At 46.2% G+C, this 19,023-nt stretch overlaps 1 protein-coding gene and 1 long non-coding RNA gene across 2 annotated transcripts; one reads left to right on the forward strand and one right to left on the reverse strand.

Annotated features, from left to right (window-relative positions):
• Positions 1–26: 26 nt before the first annotated feature.
• LOC138917824 (uncharacterized) lies at positions 27–10,573 on the reverse strand. Its single transcript, XR_011426304.1, has 3 exons — positions 10,440–10,573; positions 9,383–9,943; positions 27–2,025 (listed from the first exon to the last, which is right to left on the reverse strand). It is a non-coding gene; the product is annotated as an uncharacterized lncRNA (long non-coding RNA).
• A 1,366-nt stretch (positions 10,574–11,939) lies between these two features.
• On the forward strand, positions 11,940–17,366 carry IL36RN (interleukin 36 receptor antagonist). The gene is made up of 6 exons (XM_070236186.1): positions 11,940–11,998; positions 12,210–12,263; positions 13,633–13,718; positions 14,769–14,896; positions 15,094–15,360; positions 15,418–17,366. The coding sequence occupies exons 2-5, from the start codon at positions 12,235–12,237 to the stop codon at positions 15,316–15,318; spliced, it is 468 nt and encodes a 155-aa protein (XP_070092287.1). The 5' UTR covers positions 11,940–11,998; positions 12,210–12,234; the 3' UTR covers positions 15,319–15,360; positions 15,418–17,366.
• The last annotated feature ends 1,657 nt before the right edge of the window (positions 17,367–19,023 follow it).

Below are 19,023 nucleotides of genomic sequence, written 5' to 3' on the forward strand. Positions count from 1 at the left end.
TCCATAGACTGTGTAAACAAATGAGCATGGCTGTGTTCCAATAAAACTTTATTTATTTGAGAATTCTCTGGCCTTTCGATGTGGTATAGTATACAGTTCATTCAATGGTGTTGCAGCATTATTTCTTGAAGACATATTGTACACCAGGCACCATTTTAAGTTCTTGAAATACACCAATGAAAAACATAGACAACACCTGCCTTTGTATGAGCTTATCTTCCAGCAGGATTGGGTGGGGAAGCCAATAAATAATACACATAATAACAGCTGAATTATATAATACACTTAAAAATGGTGAGTGCTGTGGAAAGAAATGGAGCATGGTAAGGGGAATGTGGGAGCAGGAGAGAAGCACAGGATGGTGAGTGTAGGTCTCACTGAGAAGGGGACATTTTAGCAAAGACTTTAAGGAGGTAAGGGAGTGAGCCATGCTGATATCTTGGAGAAGAGCTTTCCAGGCAGAGAGAACAGCCAGTGGAAAGCCCTTGAGGAAGGAGTAGGACTGGCTTATTTAAGAAAGAGCAAGAGGTCTGTGTGGCTTGAGTGTACTGCATGGTGTGGTGAAAGGATGAGGTTAAGTTAATGAAAGCCTGATTTTTTGGGGCCTTGGAAGCATGGTGAAGACTTGCCTTTTACTCTCAGAGACGTGGAGAATAGAACTGTGACAATGATCTGACTCAGATTGTAAAAAGACCGCTCTGACACCATGTTGTATCTTGGGGTCAATAGCTTTAGACTCAGGTTTCCTGGATTTGGTTCTGACTCTAATACTAATTACTGGTCCAATATCAGGCAACATAATTAATCTTTCCATGTGTGGTTTCCACCTCCATAAAACAGAGATAATAATAGTATTTACCATGTAGGGCAGTAATGAGCACAAAATGAGCAAATTTAGGGAAACCACTAAATGTAGTTCTAGGGGCATAGGAACATCAAATGAATACCGGTTATTTTCATCATTGTTAAATTTATTTTCCTAATAAAAAATTACTGTTTTACTGTAATAAACTGTGAATGTGTGCTCACATACTGACACAGGTGTGTACACTTGTTCTGTTTGAGTTCCCATCTCTACAGCAGGCAGACGAGCCACTCCCACCTCCAGGGCACTGCCACTCTCACAGGGTGGTGAGAAGTCACCATGGGGAACATGACCTCTCTGCAGACTGGGACAGCTTCTGGGGCACCTACTTTGTCATATAAAGTGCATGAAGAATTGAGATGTTTCCTAAGAAGGAAGTGTACCCACTGAAGACTGTGGAGAATGAAAAAACCAACAGGAGTAGAAACTGCCAGTGGTGATGACAAGGCGTATTAGTTACCTATTGCTGTGCATCAAATTTTTCCCAAGCTTAGCAGCTTAAAACAACAGACATTTATTATTTCACACAAGTTCTCAGAATCAGGAATCAGAAGAGTGGCATTAGTTAGGTGGTCTGGCTTGGGGTTTCTAGTGAAGTTGCAATCAAGAGGTCAGCCAGCGCTGCATCATCTGAAGGCTTGAATGGGGCTGGAGGGTCTGTTTCTAAGATTGTTCACTCACATAGCTGTTGGCAGGAGGTCTCAGTTCCTTACCCCATGGGCCTCTCCACAGACTTCTTGAGTGTCCTTATGACATGGCAGCTGGCTTCCCCAGGGGAAGTGAACAAAGACCAAGGAGGAAGCCACCATGGCTTTTATGATCTAGCCTCAGAAGTGGCACTATCACTTCCACCATGTAGCTTTTTCTTTAAAAGTAAGTCACTAAGTCCAGCCCACTCCCAAAGGAAGGAGAATTAAGCTCCACTTCTTAAAGGATAAAGTATCAGAAAACTTGTATACTTATTTTAAAATGACCACACATGGCGTGCAAGTTTGGGGCAAAATAACATTGTCTTGGGTGACACCAGTCTAATTTTCAAGAAGTCCAAAACATGACTCATACAAACACATAGCAAGCATGTGTCAAAGATTTATCATTGTTAATAAATGAAGGGACCAGCAGGATTATAAAACTGGTTCAAAAGATAAGTCAAGGAGATTCTTCCAAGATGGCGCCGTGAGTAGTCCTCTTTGTCTCTCGCCCTCCGAGTCTACAATTATTTGGACACTTATCGCTTGACAAAGGATATCCAGACAGCATCTCAGGACGTCTGAGACACCCACGCGACTATACATCGGAAGGTGGACGGACTTTCCTCCGGGAGGATGTGGAAATAGGTGAAAACTCTCCGACCCCGACGGGCAGCCTAGTACCCGCAAGCGGCTTTCTTCCAACGGACGCCCCCAGAGGATCCACACACATCTAGGGCAGGAGCGAGAACACAACAGAGGAGCGACGGTGGAAACAGGTGACCAGAACCCTACTTAAACCCCCCGCAATTACTCCTAAACGCAGAGGGAAACTTTGGAGTTGCACACCTGAGCCCGCGGGGAGAGTCTCTCCCCGCCATTGGCGGGGAGACCCGGCCTGGTGCTCGGGGCGCCCGGAGGGTCCCAGAGAGAGACACGGTGGGCACGGAGGTCTCCCAGCTGCCGTTGCCCGCCCCGTGGGACTAGGGATTGCCGGAGATCTCGGAGAGGACCGGGGCGGGGGATCTTTCAAAGGCGGGTCCGGCGACCCGGTGGGGAAGCGCCAGAGCTCCGCCAGGCAGCAGACAAAACTCTCTGTCTGCCGGTAGCAGAGGGGCCACGCTGAGCATTCAGAGCTCCCGGCAGAGGCCCGGACAGAAGCCCAGAGGGCGGGGCGACCCCCAGCTGCCGTTGCCCGCCCCGTGGGACTAGGGATTGCCGGAGATCTCGGAGAGGACCGGGGCGGGGGAATTTTCAAAGGCCGGATCGGCGACCCGGAGGGGAAGTGCCGGAGCTCCCCCAGGCAGCAGACAAAACTCCCTGTCTGCCGGTAGCAGAGGGGCCACGCTGAGCACTCAGGGCTCCCGGCACAAGCCCGGACAGAAGCCCAGAGGGCGGGGCGACCCCCAGCTGCCGTTGCCCGCCCCGTGGGACTAGGGATTGCCGGAGATCTCGGAGAGGACCGGGGCGGGGGAACTTTCAAAGGCGGGTCCGGCGATCCGGTGGAGAAGCGCCGGAGCTCCGCCCGGGCAGCAGACAAAACTCTCTGTCTGCCGGTAGCAGAGGGGCCACGCTGAGCATTCAGAGCTCCCGGCAGAGGCCCGGACAGAAGCCCAGAGGGCGGGGCGACCCCCAGCTGCCGTTGCCCGCCCCGTGGGACTAGGGATTGCCGGAGATCTCGGAGAGGACCGGGGCGGGGGAATTTTCAAAGGCCGGATCGGCGACCCGGAGGGGAAGTGCCGGAGCTCCCCCAGGCAGCAGACAAAACTCCCTGTCTGCCGGTAGCAGAGGGGCCACGCTGAGCACTCAGGGCTCCCGGCACAAGCCCGGACAGAAGCCCAGAGGGCGGGGCGACCCCCAGCTGCCGTTGCCCGCCCCGTGGGACTAGGGATTGCCGGAGATCTCGGAGAGGACCGGGGCGGGGGAACTTTCAAAGGCGGGTCCGGCGATCCGGTGGAGAAGCGCCGGAGCTCCGCCCGGGCAGCAGACAAAACTCTCTGTCTGCCGGTAGCAGAGGGGCCACGCTGAGCATTCAGAGCTCCCGGCAGAGGCCCGGAGAGAAGCCCAGAGGGCGGGGCGACCCCCAGCTGCCGTTGCCCACCAGGTGAGGCTAGGGATTGCCGGAGATCTCGGAGAGGACTGGGGCTGGAGAGAGTTCCAGAGACCCAGCTTAGTAGCCTAGGGGGAAACCCTACAGGCTCACAGAAGCCTTAGGGAAAGCCTCGGCACAGCACCAGTAGAAGGCACCCAGCCGCCAGCCACAAGGCTGGAAGACCCCAGGGCAAAAGCAGCATAGCTAGGTGTACTAACCACAGACTGTAGAAGATGCCAATAGCTCTCCTGCGACCCATAGAGGACAAGTGAGATTTGGTGGGTGCCGACAGCAACCGAGCGACAAATAAAAGTGATCCCACCCCTGGCCGCTGGAAAAGCCCATAACACCGTTGCAGACCCCAAGGAGAGAGCGCATCTAGGTGGGCAACAACAGTAGGCACCTGCAGTCTGAAGCCCCCCGTGACGGCCCCCACGGCAGAGGAGGGAATCCAAAGGGCCACTGTGGCTACGAAGAGGGGCCCAGGCCCAGTTAGCAACTACGGACAGGGTTCCTGGTTGGTGAAGTATAAACAGCTGCTCCCCCCACCGCAGCAGCTGAAACAAGTGAAAGGAGCAACTAAACTCTATCTCCATGCGGAGGCACAAATCAACATCATCAAGCAATATGAAAAAATACATCAAATCTCCAGAACAGAAAGAAAGTAACAAATACACAGAAAACAATCCCAAAGAAAATGAGATATATAACCTAAATGATGATGACTTCAAAACAGCCATCATTAAAATACTCACTGAGTTAAGAGAGAATTCTGACCGACAACTCAACGAGTTCAGGAGCTATGTCACAAAAGAGTTTGATACGATAAAGAAGAACCAAACAGAAATACTGGAAATGAAGAACACAATAGAGGAGATTAAGAAAAATCTAGATGCTCTGAACAGTAGGGCCGATAATATGGAGGAAAGAATTAGCAATTTGGAAGATGGCAATATAGAATTGTTGCAGGCAGAGGAGGAGAGAGAAGCAAGACTTAAAAGAAATGAAGAAACTCTCCGAGAATTATCAGACACAATTAGGAGATGCAACGTAAGGATTATAGGTATACCAGAGGGAGAAGAGAAGGAGAAAGGGGCAGAAAACCTATTCAAAGAAATAATGGCTGAGAACTTCCCAAATCTGGTGAGGGAGATGGATCTTCAGGTGACAGAAGCCAATAGATCTCCAAACTTTATCAATGCAAGAAGACCAACTCCACGCCATATAGTAGTGAAGCTAGCAAAAGTCAACGACAAGGAGAAAATATTAAGGACAGCCAGGCAAAAGAAACTAACCTACAAAGGAACCCCCATCAGGCTATCAGCAGATTTCTCAGCAGAAACTTTACAGGCTAGAAGAGAGTGGAATGATATATTCAAAAATCTGAAGGACAAAAACCTACAGCCGAGAATTCTCTACCCAGCGAAAATATCCTTCAAATACGATGGAGAAATAAAAACTTTCCCAGATAAACAAAAATTAAGGGAGTTCATTGCCACAAAACCTCCTCTTCAGGAAATCCTCAGGAAAACCCTCATTCCTGAAAAATCCAAAAAAGGAAAGGGACTACAAAACCAAGAGCAGAGGAGATAAGTAGAAGGACAACAACAGAGAGTAGCAGCTCTACATCAGAACAGATTAAACCATGGGACGAGAAACAAAGGAAACTGAAGAAAACCGGAAAACAAGACACAAAATGGTAGTGGTAGGCCACCACGTCTCAATAATCACTCTAAATGTAAACGGATTGAACTCCCCAATCAAAAGACACAGAGTGGCAGGATGGATCAAAGAACAAGATCCAACAATATGCTGCCTCCAGGAAACACACCTCAGCCCCAAAGACAAACACAGACTCAGAGTGAAGGGATGGAGAACAATACTCCAAGCTAATAATGAACAAAAGAAAGCAGGTGTCGCTATACTAATATCAGACAAGGTAGATTTCAAAGCAAAACAGATAAAGAAAGACAAAGAGGGACAGTATATAATGATAAAAGGGACTCTCCACCAAGAAGACATAACACTTATAAATATATACGCACCCAACACAGGAGCACCAAAATTTGTAAAGCAACTCTTAATAGATCTAAAAGAAGACATCAACAACAATACAATAATAGTAGGGGACCTCAACACACCATTAACACCAATGGACAGAACATCCAGACAGAAAATCAACAAGGAAATAATAGAATTAAATGAAAAATTAGACCAGATGGACTTAATAGATATATATAGAACACTTCATCCAAAAACAGCAGGTTACACATTCTTCTCAAGTGCACATGGAACATTCTCAAGGATTGACCATATTTTGGGAACCAAAGCAAACATCAATAAATACAAGAGAGTTGAAATAATATCAAGCATCTTTTCTGATCATAACGCTATTAAACTAGAAATCAACTACAAGAAAAAAGCAGAGAAAGGTGCAAAAATATGGAGACTAAACAACACGCTTCTCAACAAACAATGGATCATTGAAGAAATTAAAGAAGAAATCAAATATTATCTGGAGACAAATGAAAATGAGAACACGACATACCAAATCATTTGGGATGCAGCAAAAGCAGTCCTAAGAGGGAAATTCATCGCAATACAGGCTCACCTCACTAAACAAGAAAAAGCTCACGTAAGCAACCTCAAACGACACCTAACAGAACTAGAAAAAGAAGAACAAACAAGGCCCAGAGTCAGTAGAAGGAGGGAAATAATAAAAATAAGAGCAGAAATAAACGATATTGAAACAAAAAAGACAATAGAAAGGATCAATGAAACAAAGAGTTGGTTCTTCGAAAGAATTAACAAAATTGACAAACCCCTAGCCAGACTCACCAAGAAAAGAAGAGAGAAATCGCAAATTAATAAAATCAGGAATGACAGAGGAGAAATCACAACAGATACCAATGAAATACAAGAGATCATAAGAGAATACTATGAAAAACTATATGCCAACAAATTGAACAACCTGGAAGAAATGGACAAATTCCTAGACTCCTACAATCTCCCCAAACTGAATCAGGAAGAAATGGAGAATCTGAATAGACCAATCACAAGTAAGGAAATAGAAACGGTAATCAAAAACCTCCCCAAAAACAAGAGTCCAGGACCAGACGGCTTCTCTGGAGAATTCTACCAAACATTCAAAGAAGACTTAATACCTATTCTCCTCAAACTGTTTCAGAAAATTGAGAAAGATGGAGAACTCCCTAACACATTCTATGAAGCCAACATCACTCTGATCCCCAAACCTGACAAGGACAACACAAAGAAGGAGAACTACAGGCCGATATCACTGATGAACATAGATGCAAAAATCCTCAACAAAATTTTGGCAAACCGATTACAGCAATACATCAAAAAGATTATACACCATGATCAAGTGGGATTTATACCAGGGACACAGGGATGGTTCAACATCCGCAAGTCAATCAACGTGATACACTACATTAACAAAATGAAAACCAAAAACCACATGATCATCTCAATAGATGCAGAGAAAGCATTCGACAAGATCCAACACCCATTTATGATAAAAACCCTCAGTAAAATGGGTATAGAAGGAAAGTACCTCAACATAATAAAGGCCATATATGATAGACCCACAGCCAACATCATACTCAATGGACAAAAGCTGAAAGCCATCCCTCTGAGGACAGGAACAAGACAAGGGTGCCCACTTTCACCACTCCTATTCAACATAGTTCTGGAGGTGCTGGCCAGAGCAATTCGGCAGGAAAAAGAAATAAAAGGAATCCAAATAGGTAACGAAGAAGTAAAACTCTCGTTGTTTGCAGACGACATGATCTTATACATAGAAAACCCCAAAGAATCCACAGAAAAACTATTAGAAATAATCAACAACTACAGCAAAGTAGCAGGGTATAAAATTAACGTGCATAAATCAGTAGCATTTCTATACACTAACAATAAACTAACAGAAAAAGAACTCAAGAACTCTATCCCATTCACAATAGCAACGAAAAGAATAAAATACCTTGGGATAAACTTAACCAAGGAAGTGAAGGATCTATACAATGAAAACTACAAGACTCTCTTGAAAGAAATAGGCGATGACATAAAGAGATGGAAAGACATCCCTTGCACATGGATCGGAAGAATAAACATAGTTAAAATGTCCATACTACCTAAAGCAATATACAGATTCAATGCTATCCCAATCAGAATCCCAAGAACATTCTTCACAGAAATTGAACAAACAATCCTAAAATTCATATGGGGCAACAAAAGACCGCGAATTGCTAAAGCAATCCTGAGCAAGAAAAACAAAGCCGGCGGAATCACAATCCCCGATTTCAAAACATACTACAAAGCTACAGTGATCAAAACAGCATGGTACTGGTACAAAAACAGGTCCACAGATCAATGGAACAGAATTGAAAGCCCAGAGATAAAACCACACATCTATGGACAGCTAATCTTCGACAAAGGAGCAGAGGGCCTACAATGGAGAAAAGAAAGTCTCTTCAACAAATGGTGCTGGGAAAACTGGACAGCCACATGCAAAAGATTGAAAATTGACCATTCTTTTTCTCCACACACCAAAATAAACTCAAAATGGATCAAAGACCTAAAGATTAGGCCTGAGACAATAAGTCTTTTGGAAGAGAATATAGGCAGTACACTCTTTGACATCAGTTTCAAAAGAATCTTTTCAGACACTGTAACTCCTCAGTTGAGGGAAACAATAGAAAGAATAAACAAATGGGACTTCATCAGACTAAAGAGCTTCTTCAAGGCAAGGGAAAACAGGATTGAAACAAAAAAACAGCTCACTAATTGGGAAAAAATATTTACAAGCCACTTATCCGACAAAGGGTTAATCTCCATAATATACAAAGAACTCACACTGCTTAACAACAAAAAAACAAACAACCCGATCAAAAAATGGGCAGAGGACATGAACAGACATTTCTCAAAAGAAGATATGAATATGGCCAATAGACACATGAAAAGATGTTCATCATCGCTAATCATCAGGGAAATGCAAATCAAAACTACACTAAGATATCACCTTACCCCCGTTAGATTGGCAAAAACATCCAAAACCAAGAACGACAAATGTTGGAGGGGTTGTGGAGAAAGAGGAACCCTCATACACTGTTGGTGGGAATGCAAACTGGTACAGCCACTATGGAAAACAGTATGGAGATTTCTCAAAAAGTTAAAAATAGAAATACCCTATGACCCAGCCATCCCATTACTGGGTATCTATCCTAAGAACCTGATATCAGATATCTCAAGAGTCCGTTGCACCCCTATGTTCATTGCAGCATTATTTACAATAGCCAAGACGTGGAATCAGCCTACATGCCCAGAAACTAATGATTGGATAAAGAAGATGTGGTATATATACACAATGGAATACTACTCAGCCATAAAAAAAGACGAAATTGGCCCATTCACAACAATGTGGATGGACCTCGAGGGTATTATGTTAAGCGAAATAAGTCAGTCAGAGAAAGACGAACTCTATATGACTCCACTCATAGGTGGAAATTAGTATATTGAGAAGGAGATCTGATTGGTGGTTACCAGGGAAAAGGGGGGGTGGGGGGAGGGTACGGAGGGGGAAGTGGTGTACCCACAACATGACTAACAAAAATGTACAACTGAAATCTCACAAGGTTGTAATCTATCATAACATTAATAAAAAAAATAAAAAAAATAAAAAAAAAAAAAAAAAAAAAAAAAAAAGATAAGTCAAGGAACAGAAGATCATATAATCAGTCAGGAAGGAAATGGTGGAATAGGTTGGCTAACTTAGATTTTTAAAAAGTTGTTTAGTGAATTGTAAGCCAATAAAACTGCATCCTTTAGGGCTATCTTTTCTATCAAGCAGAAATAATTTGCAATTTATCAACCTCTTAGTTCACAGAGTCTGGTATGTAATCCATAGTAATTAAGTCAAACAAAAGTATACATTCCCTCGAGAACTGAGTAATTGTTGGTGGGGCCTGTTTGGTGATGCTCCAATATGACATTGAAAGCACATGCAGTCATCATTTTGTCTTATTTTCAAGACAAGAACTTTCGTAACAGGGGTTTGTTTTATTTTTCTCACCTTCACCTTCTTAGCTCATTCATGCGTCGCTCCATCCATTCATTCTGCGTCCATCCCCTTTAAAGCACATTGCAGAGTGGGCAAAGCTGGCAGAGACTTTCCCTGGATCCTCAGCAGGCTTGCCCCATATCAGGAGGTGGCCATGTACGGGCATCATTCTTCGTTTGTCGCAATGAGGGAAGAGCTTTATGAAGCCCCACGGCAGTGTCCTGTAGGCACATGGGTGCAACTACCTGGGGTCTGGGGAATCGGAGAAGGCAGCCTGGGCAGATGGCATTTTACCCGTTTAGGTGAAACAGTCTCTACTTCTCTGTAAACACTTTGCAAGTGAAAGCCTTTTTAGCTTAAAACCACTTTGCCTGTGGGCCAGCTCCTTCCGGAGTTTCTTTTTTGTTTTGCTCTTTTTTGCAACTAATTCAGCGTCATTTCTATTTGCTTAATTTATGGTCAATTTAATAAATTTGCATAAGGTGGCTTCTACATTTTTTATTTTTCTAAAGGTATTTGTCACATTAGTGGCATTAGGTGAGTGGTGGGTTATTTCCTTTGAACAAGTTGGTATTTTATTTCTTCTTGAACGCTTTAAGGACTTTTTAGCCCGTAAGCCTGAACACAATTCTTTAAAATTTATGCCTTAACAATACACGGTTTTTAACAGTACTCAAGAGATAATTAAATTGTTTGTTATTATTCACTGACCCTTACCTTTAACTCAGATCCATCACAGAGAGTGTGTGGAGCTATTAAACTGCAGGAACTGCTACACAATCACGTATTATTTTACCAGTGAGGTACTGAAGAAAGATCATTCACGGACGGCAGGAGCTAGATTCTATTTCCTGAGGAAATAATCAGACACATGAGCAAAGAAGTTGATACAAAGACATCTTCATGATCACGATCATAAAGATCATGATCACAAGATTTTCTATAGTAAATAATAATAATATAAAGGACTAATAATAATTGATTCCTATAAATAAATGATGTTGCATCTATACAATGAAATACTATACGGTGTTGATGAAAATAATCCATAACCAATCTATAAATGAAAATTTGGGTGAGTTTATTCTGAGCTTAAATCTGAGGATTATAACCCGGGAGAGTTTTTCCACAAAGGAACAGAGCACTCCAAAGAAGTGGGGGTATACAGGGTGGTTATATACCCTCAAAGAGTATGTTTCACATCTGATTGAAATGTCCCTTTTACAATAATCACGAGGCTGCTCTGTCAGCACAGCGATTGATGGAAACAGCCGATAGGCCTGCTGTCTCGGTGAACCCGCAGGCTGGCAGGTCTGTTGCCTCGAGCTGGGCGGTCACAGATGAGCGCTGCAATCAGTTCCCACCCTAAAGAAAGATGCTTAATCTTTAAGGAGATGCCAATGTTGGGAGGGGGAGGGAAGTTGCACCTTTATCTCAAAATGTCTAAGCAGATATACAATGCATGCTCAATGGCCACAGTCAGGCCTTTTTGGAAAAAAAAGTCAGGCTGAATTAGGTTTATACCAAATGGCTTCCTCATATACTCCAATATATCCTATTGCTTGCCATTTTTATTTGTCAACGGCTATTCAATGTTATGATGTCATTATTCATATCTGGTATGGAAAGATATGCTGCTACTTTGCTATGAAACAAGCAGGTTGAAAAGAGTGTGGGTTCTATGATGCAGTTGTGTGAAAAGCTGTCAACAGTGACATGTATGCATGTGCAGACGAAAAAGTGTTTTCATTGGTTTTCTGATGGCGCACTCGCAGAAGACAAGTATTCACGTTTTTCTTTTTTGCCAATCTGGATTTTCAAGTTTTTCGACAATGAATATAGAGACTAAACATCCCTTAAGCAGGAGAGCCCTCCCTCCAGCATCTTCCATAGGCCTGGCAAAGGCAGGCAGGAAGGAAATAAGGAAGGAAAGAGAGTTGTTCTAAAATCTGCTTTCTTTGAGCTGCTGTCTGCCCTGACGCCTTTGGATCTGGAAGGACCTGGAGGAGCCGAGTGCTCTCGAGGAACTGGAAAGCCCCTAGGAAGTTCCTCAGAACTGCCAGAAGAAGACGGTGTCCAGAACCTTCCTTCCCTGGGAGAGATAATGAGCAGCAGGTGTTTCTGGAGGCTCAGGGTGGTGTGAAATCTCTCTGGGAAACCCTGTTCCTCCACAGGTTGTGGCAGTTTCAGGAGCCCCTCCCTTGTGCTTTAATAAAAGGCATCCTTGCAGGAGCAGGCAGACACCACGGCTCCGCCAGGAGAAAGGAGGAGCTGAGGTGGCCTTTGGGGAGCTGGGCTTCATCCTCCCCTGCAGGACTGCGACTCTATCCTGACCCCAGACCTAGAATCCCCTGATCTGTGGGGGCTGTTCCCACGCCAGGGGTGGGGGAGGGGGGCAGGGGGGAGGGAGGCAGTCAGGAGGCTGCTTGCCACCCTGCTCCCACCAGCTCAGTCTCCACCTAAGATTTTCTGTTTTTTTAAAAATAGGAGTCTACACACTGTGAAGCGCAAGATGGTTCTGAGTGGAGCGCTGTGCTTCCGGTGAGTATCCGAGCGTCTTGATTCGGCCGTGTCACCGGGGAGAAGTGGTTCCAGGTAGACCTGTTGCCCAGCCTTTCCAGGGAGGCAAGGAGAGTGATTGCCCCAAGCTGGGGCTCTCCCAGGTGTGTGGGCAGCTGGGAAGTTGAGAAGAGCTCCTCACTGCCCTGAGAAAAGTTCTTGCAGCCTCCTTCAGATGGGGCAGGCTTCTTCATGGGCGTTCCCTGAGGGGAAGGGGGCCGAGTGAGTCACCCCGTGTAGAGCCGCAGCCTCCTCTATTCAAATGAGAGTGAAAGTCAGGAGCCTCGAGCCCTGCTGTTGCCACCCACTGCAGTGAAGTGGTGTCAGTCCGGCCACTCTGTTCCTCCTTGCTGCCCTTTGGGACTAAACCACCACAGAACTGTTCAGTCAATGAGTCTGTCTGTCCACTGGCCTGTACTGAGCCTGGCATTCTGCTATGCTCTGGACTTGGCAACAGTGAGTGAGACTGGTCCTGGCTCTCACTGAACTCAGAGTCTAGGAGAGCTTTTCCCAATGTGGGTTCTGTGGAACCCCAATCCTATGCATTGCTGTATACAGTGGCGCTCCTTGATTAAGTAAATGTGGGAAACACTGCTGTCTATGTCTCCTTAAGGGAGAAGCATAGTGCAATTCAGCATATTAGTAACTTTGAAGTAGAGATTTAGTTGTGTTTAGCCGACATTGGATCAATTTGTACACAGCGTGCTTTTTTCCATCTGACATCTGGAGAAACCCACTTTAGGATACATCTTTCACCATTTTCACAGGATGTCAGAAAATCAACTGAGACCATAGATGCAAAATACATTTGAAAAGTTAAATTAAAGAATTTTAAATGTAAAGAAATTCCTCACTTGGTGGGGAATATATGGCCAAGTGGAAGTAAATGCATCTTGATATCTTCAATAATAATTGAAGAATCAGATTTTAATCTGGGCAAAGCCTAAGTGATACTGAATTCATTGTCTTAGTTTAGCAATGGGGAGGCTCAGGCTCAGAGAGGGCGGGGGATTTGTCTGTTGTGACTCAACAGTAACGGTAGCTGAGGTGGATGAGAACCCAGGACCCTGACTCACAGTCCAGTTTCTTTTCCAACATAACACATGGAGGAGATTGGGTGGTGTAGAAAACATTGAGTAGGGTGAAGGAGCAAATCCCAGACTCAGCTGGGAGGCCGTGGAATGTCCCATTGGCGGGGCATGAGTCCAGCAGGACTGGGGGAGAAGGTTTGCCGTTACGTTGGGCGCAGTGGGAGAAGAGGGAGACAAAGCCTGAGATGGGGGACTCTAGATCCCAGGCAAGCGGGAGTGCCCACCCTTCCCCCCACTGTCATCCCCTGCTGATGTTTCAGAATGAAGGATGCGGCATTGAAGGTGCTTTATCTGCATGATAACCAGCTTCTAGCCGGAGGGCTGCATACAGGGAAGGTCATGAAAGGTTGGTGGCAAACCCTACTTTCCTAGGTCTCTACGCTGTCTGAGAGGAGGGGACCTGAACAGTCATGCAAATGGCACAGGCCTACAGACCCTGGGCCTGAAACTGTAAATGGGGCATCATAAAACCAGGCTCTGAGCAAGGACAAATTAAATACTACACCTTCCATCAAAGGGAGGACCCCAGTGCCCCTGGAACCTCTGTGCAGAGGTGGGATTGTTTTCCTAGATGAATGCTTTGTCATTCCCTCCTAGGTGAGCTTGGCTCAAACATTCCTCTTCCTGGGAGCCAGTGCTGAGGAGAGAACTAAAGCAGGCTCTCTGTGCCTTTATTCCCATTTGGGACCCAGTTTCTATTCCCTTACCTTGAGTCCCTCCGCCTTCGGGATCCTCAGTCACTCAGAGTGGTCCGACCCAGAGAGGAGGTGGCACCATCTGGCCTCGTGCTTACCCATTCTGCCTCCTCGCAACCAAACAGGTCCTTCTCTCTAAAACAGCACACATCTGCCCACCTAGGATACCCTTTTCAGGCGCTAGGGCCAGGCAGATCCCTCTGTGAGGATGCGTGTATGTGCACGTGTATGCATGTATGCAAGTGAGTGCATATGTGTGTGTGTGCACATGTGTGAGTGCATTGTGCATGCACGTGTGCACATGTGCGTGTGTGTGTGGTGTGGTGGGGGTGTGGTACAGAGAGGAATGAAAGATGTTCAAATAACTCTAATGGGAGGCTTATCTTGACAAGCTTCAGAAAAGAGGCTGGAGAGTTGAGGGGCATTAAAGAAGTTCCAACTCCCTAGGGAGTTAGAAAAAGCCCTGAAGGTTTGCCCCTGGGAGTGGGAGGTGGTACAATGTGCTTATGTGCCTTGACATCCACTGGACCAACTGGCACCAGTGGGACCACCTTTCCCTTCATGAAAATCACCAAGAGGCTTCCCTTCTGCCCAGCCTGGGGACAGGACATCTCACATAGGTCCTGCTCCCCAAAGTCCAGGACTTAGGGAGAGGGAGGGAAAGGCCACCAAGGCCCCTGCATCTGGCCTCCCTCCTGTAGGCGAGGAGATCAGCGTTGTACCCAATCGGTTTCTGGATGCCAAGCTCTCTCCAGTCATCCTGGGCGTCCAGGGAGGGAGCCAGTGCCTGTCGTGTGGGACGGAGCAGGAACCGACTCTGAAACTAGAGGTGAGTCCTTTTGGGCATCCTCACCATCTGGCAACTAAACCAACAGACGTTGAACTCACTGAGACCTTGCAACCTGCAACCCCTCGGGATGTCCTTGCAGGGTTTTGTTGATGGAAGCTCTGCCTCCACGTGCCCTCAGCCCAGCCTCCTCACTGTCCCCACTTCTGCCCCTCACCACCATGCCCCTCTGCTCGCAGCCAGTGAACATCATGGAGCTCTACCTTGGTGCCAAAGAATATAAGAGTTTCACCTTCTACCGGCGCGACACTGGACTCACCTCCAGCTTCGAATCGGCTGCCTACCCGGGGTGGTTCCTCTGCACCGTGCCCGAAGCAGACCAGCCTCTTAGACTCACTCAGCTCCCCGACGATGCCAGTGGGGATGACCCCATCACAGACTTCTACTTCCAGCAGTGTGACTAGGACAACGTGTCCCTGAGAACTCGGTGGGCAGGGCCAGCTCTGGCAGGGGCAGGGGAGTGGAGGATGAGACCCAGGGCAATCACCCTCCCCTGCTCTCAGGGCCCCCACCTCTCATTGGTTAGGCACACGGCCCCCCTTCCTTCACCTGGTTCCCAGTTTGGGTAAATTCTTCTGAGACTTGGGGCTCAGCCCACGGTTTCCCTCCTTGTTGGGTGCTGCTACTGTTGTGGAACCTTACAAAAACCACGTGAGATAAACTGGGAGTCACATAAAAAGATTCCTAAGGGATCAGAATAGGGAGATCCTTCATCCTTGGTGGTAACTTATCGCATGCTCTGAGCCCCACAGGCCAGCCCATACCCAGTTGAGCCTATCAGGGCCACCAGCTGCCCAGAGGAGGTCCTATCATTCACCACTGTGCGGGAGAGGGAGGGTCGTCATAGAGTCAGGGACCCAAGGTCCAGCCCCCTCCCTCTTCCCTTTAATTTGGCTGCCATCATATGCTGCCTTTCCATCTCTACCCTCATGCTCTAGCCACAGGCAGGGGAGGATGTTGTTATCCGAGGACATGGCTGCAGCTCAGAAGACCAAAGATGGGCAGGGCATGTCACACCTTTTGAAACCCAAGGTCAATTAAAATCCAAGATACTGGTGTCTATTCACCTGAAAAGATGCTCGTGACATATTAAGTAAGGAGAGCAAGATACAAAGTAGCGTATCTTGTCATTCCATTTTAATTTAAAAAAATACTTATTTCTATATTTCTGCATAGAAAAAAGTCTGAAAGAGATTTTACTTCAATTTTAGCAATGTCAGGGTGGTGGTGTTATAGGTGATTTTCCTTTTTGTTCTTTTTATTTGTCTGTATTTTCTAATTGTTTTACAATGAAGATGGATCACTTGTATAATAATAAGAAAAATTAATCTCGAGGTAAACAGAGCAGATATTATTTCTGATCATTCTCAGCTTCCACTTCCCCTGAGTGAAATGCAAATTGAATCGAGCTCTGCTGCTTTGGTGGGTAGAATCAGAACACGGATCTCAGCGAAGCTGGGAAGGAGGACGTGATGGGTTAGTGTGGCCGGAATCTCCTAGGGAAGGAATTTACAAAAAGAAAAATCCTGAAGTGGTCACAGCCCCCTGAGATTCCAAGATATGGGATCCAGGCTCCAAAGGGGCTCCTTTGCAGGTTGAATAGTGTTCTACCCAAATACATGTCCTTCCAGGAACCTCAGACTGTGGCCTTATTTGGAGATATAGTCTTTGCAGATGCAGTTAATTAAGAGCTCAAGCTGTATTAGGGTGACTCGAAATCCAATATGTCTGATATCCTTGTAAGAAGAGGTGAGGACAGACAGAGACACAGAGGAGACCCAGGGAAGAGGGCCATATGAAGATGGAGGCAGAGACTGGAGTTGTGCTGCAGTGAGGCAAGGAATGCCAACAACTGAGGCAACCACAGAAGCTAGAAAGAGGCAAGGAAGAACTCCCCAGAGCCTTTGGAGGGAGTATGGTCTTCAAATCTCCTGAGCTATGAGAGAACAAATTTCTGTTGTTTGAAACCACCAAGTTTGTGGTAATTGGTTACGGCAGCCCTGGGAAATTAATAGAGCTGCCGATGATCCTGTCTCTTGGTATTCACAGCCTGAACCACATTGTGCCAGAGTTGTCCCTATGACCAATATTCCAGCAGTAATGTTATGGCACTCCTGGGATCAGGTTATAAAAGACACTGCAGCTTCTACCTTGGTCTCTCTCTGTTTCTTTGCTCACTTGGTCTGGGGCAAGCCACCTGCTGTGTTGCTGTGTTGTGAACAGCCCAACAGAGAGAGCTGTGAGGTGAAAAATGAAGCCTCCTGGCAACTGCCATGCGAGTGAGCTTTGATGCAGCTCCACCAGCCCCACTCGGGCCTTCAGAGGGTGCCGCTCTGGCCCAGAGCTGGACTGCAACCTGAGGCGAGACTCTGGCGTGGGGACCACCAAGCTGAGCTGCTCCAGATTCCCAACCCTCGGGAACTTGTCAGATAATAAATGTTTGGTGCTGTAAGTTGCTAAGTTTTGAAGTCACTTTTTACACAGCAATAGGTAAATAATATACATGGAAAGAGAAATGAATGTATTTATTTTATTATAATTGCAATTTTCTCCAATATTTTCATTTTCCTTCTCAAAATGAGCATCAGCCCTTTTATTTCCCCAAATATTCTACTTAAAAGGTGGTCATACTAAATCTGTTGAATATTCTCTGTTACTGCAAGGTTTAGACCTTCCTTGACTACCTTTGCACTTCCAGTCGTACTTGCCAGGGACCGTGACTCCAGTGTCCCTAGGGAAACCCTGGGGGATGAGAGCAGAAGCCAGAGGAGGGCCCAAGTCTGAGTCCCAGGAATTCCCACTGCACCTCACCAGTCAGACCAGCCTGGCAGGTTCAGATTCTGCTGAGGGACCAGCAAGGGGGCGGCCAGGCCCAAAGGGTTTGCCTCCATGGACCTCAGTGGCTCCTGATGTCCTTGGGCAGCCGGCAGCCCAGGGCTGCCAAGAACATAGGCTCCAGGTACCGGGCTGTGCTTCTGCAGACCCAGTTCGCACTCTCTCTTTGCCCACAGGCCCAGCCATAGTCTCATATTGTCACCTCCTCCGATAAGCCTTTGCTGAGTTGAGATCCCTGGTCATCTTCTGTGACAATGCTTTGTGCACACCTCTATGCTAACTTCCCCTCATTGTAATTGACTTGGTGTCTGCGGCCCCTAAAATGACGTCAAGGTCAAGGCTATATCCGTTTGTTTCCAAGCACCTTGAACAACGTTTGGCAAACAATTGGAGTGCAGTGAGTGTAGAATGTGGAAACTATTTCTCCACCTGGAATATTCTTTCTCTCTTCTCCACCCATCTAAATGGGCCCATCCTTCAGGGAGTAGCTGAAATCCCACCTCATTCCTGAAGCTTTCTCCAGCCTGAAATGGTTACTTCATCATTTGTTGGATGGTAGAATTTAAAAGGGCTTTAGCAGGGATGAGCTGACACAAGTCAATTGGAAAAGGAGGAACGTGAAATGCTACCTTTAGGAATGGATGGGCTGGGGGACCCTGGCATCATGACTGTTCAAGTGAACAGATCTTGTGGCTTTAGATTTCTGCAATTTCAATATAAGCTCCCAACCTAGGCCTGTATTTACAGAGGTGCATGCCTGCATCAGGTTGAGTTGGTGCCCATTGCAGGTATTGAGGACTAATAGTTTGTCCTGAAGAGGAGAAACGGTCCCAAGATCAAGTCATAAAGGCAGAGGCTAAGGAGCTGAGGGTCTTTGCCTGGAAGAAGCAATACACAGAGAGCCCCCTTCAAGCACTCAAAGGCATGCCTAGTAGAATATACTTGTTCTGTGTAATTCCAGGAAGCACAAGCACGGATGAGTGGAAATTGTGCAGAGGCTGTTCTTCCTGTGTGACCCCCAAATTTTACCCATAAAGAGCACATACACTGTTAGGGTTTCTTCAAGTGGCTGAGAGGCCCTCGATTCTGGAAGTGTTGAAGCAAAGCCTGATTAACCTACTTCTCAGGGATGCAATAGCATGAATTTCTCCGTCTGAAGGGAAACTACAATGTCATGTCTAAGGCCCTTTCAATTTGCGGAATTTATCTTTTTACTCTCGGAGATTCTCTGCCTCTCTTGTCTCCAGTATGCCCTTGGCCTTCCGATTCGAGAG

The sequence above is a fragment of the Equus caballus genome, chromosome 15, assembly GCF_041296265.1.
Source record: "Equus caballus isolate H_3958 breed thoroughbred chromosome 15, TB-T2T, whole genome shotgun sequence".
NCBI classification, from domain to species: Eukaryota; Metazoa; Chordata; class Mammalia; order Perissodactyla; family Equidae; genus Equus; species Equus caballus.

Excerpts from the sequence above, each read along its gene's own strand:
- IL36RN (XM_070236186.1), top strand. The coding sequence starts at position 12,235 with ATGGTTCTGAGTGGAGCGCTGTGCTTCCG. Across the intron at positions 13,719-14,768 it reads TACAGGGAAGGTCATGAAAG|GCGAGGAGATCAGCGTTGTA; the intron begins GTTGGTGGCAAA and ends TCCCTCCTGTAG. Across the intron at positions 14,897-15,093 it reads AACCGACTCTGAAACTAGAG|CCAGTGAACATCATGGAGCT; the intron begins GTGAGTCCTTTT and ends CTCTGCTCGCAG.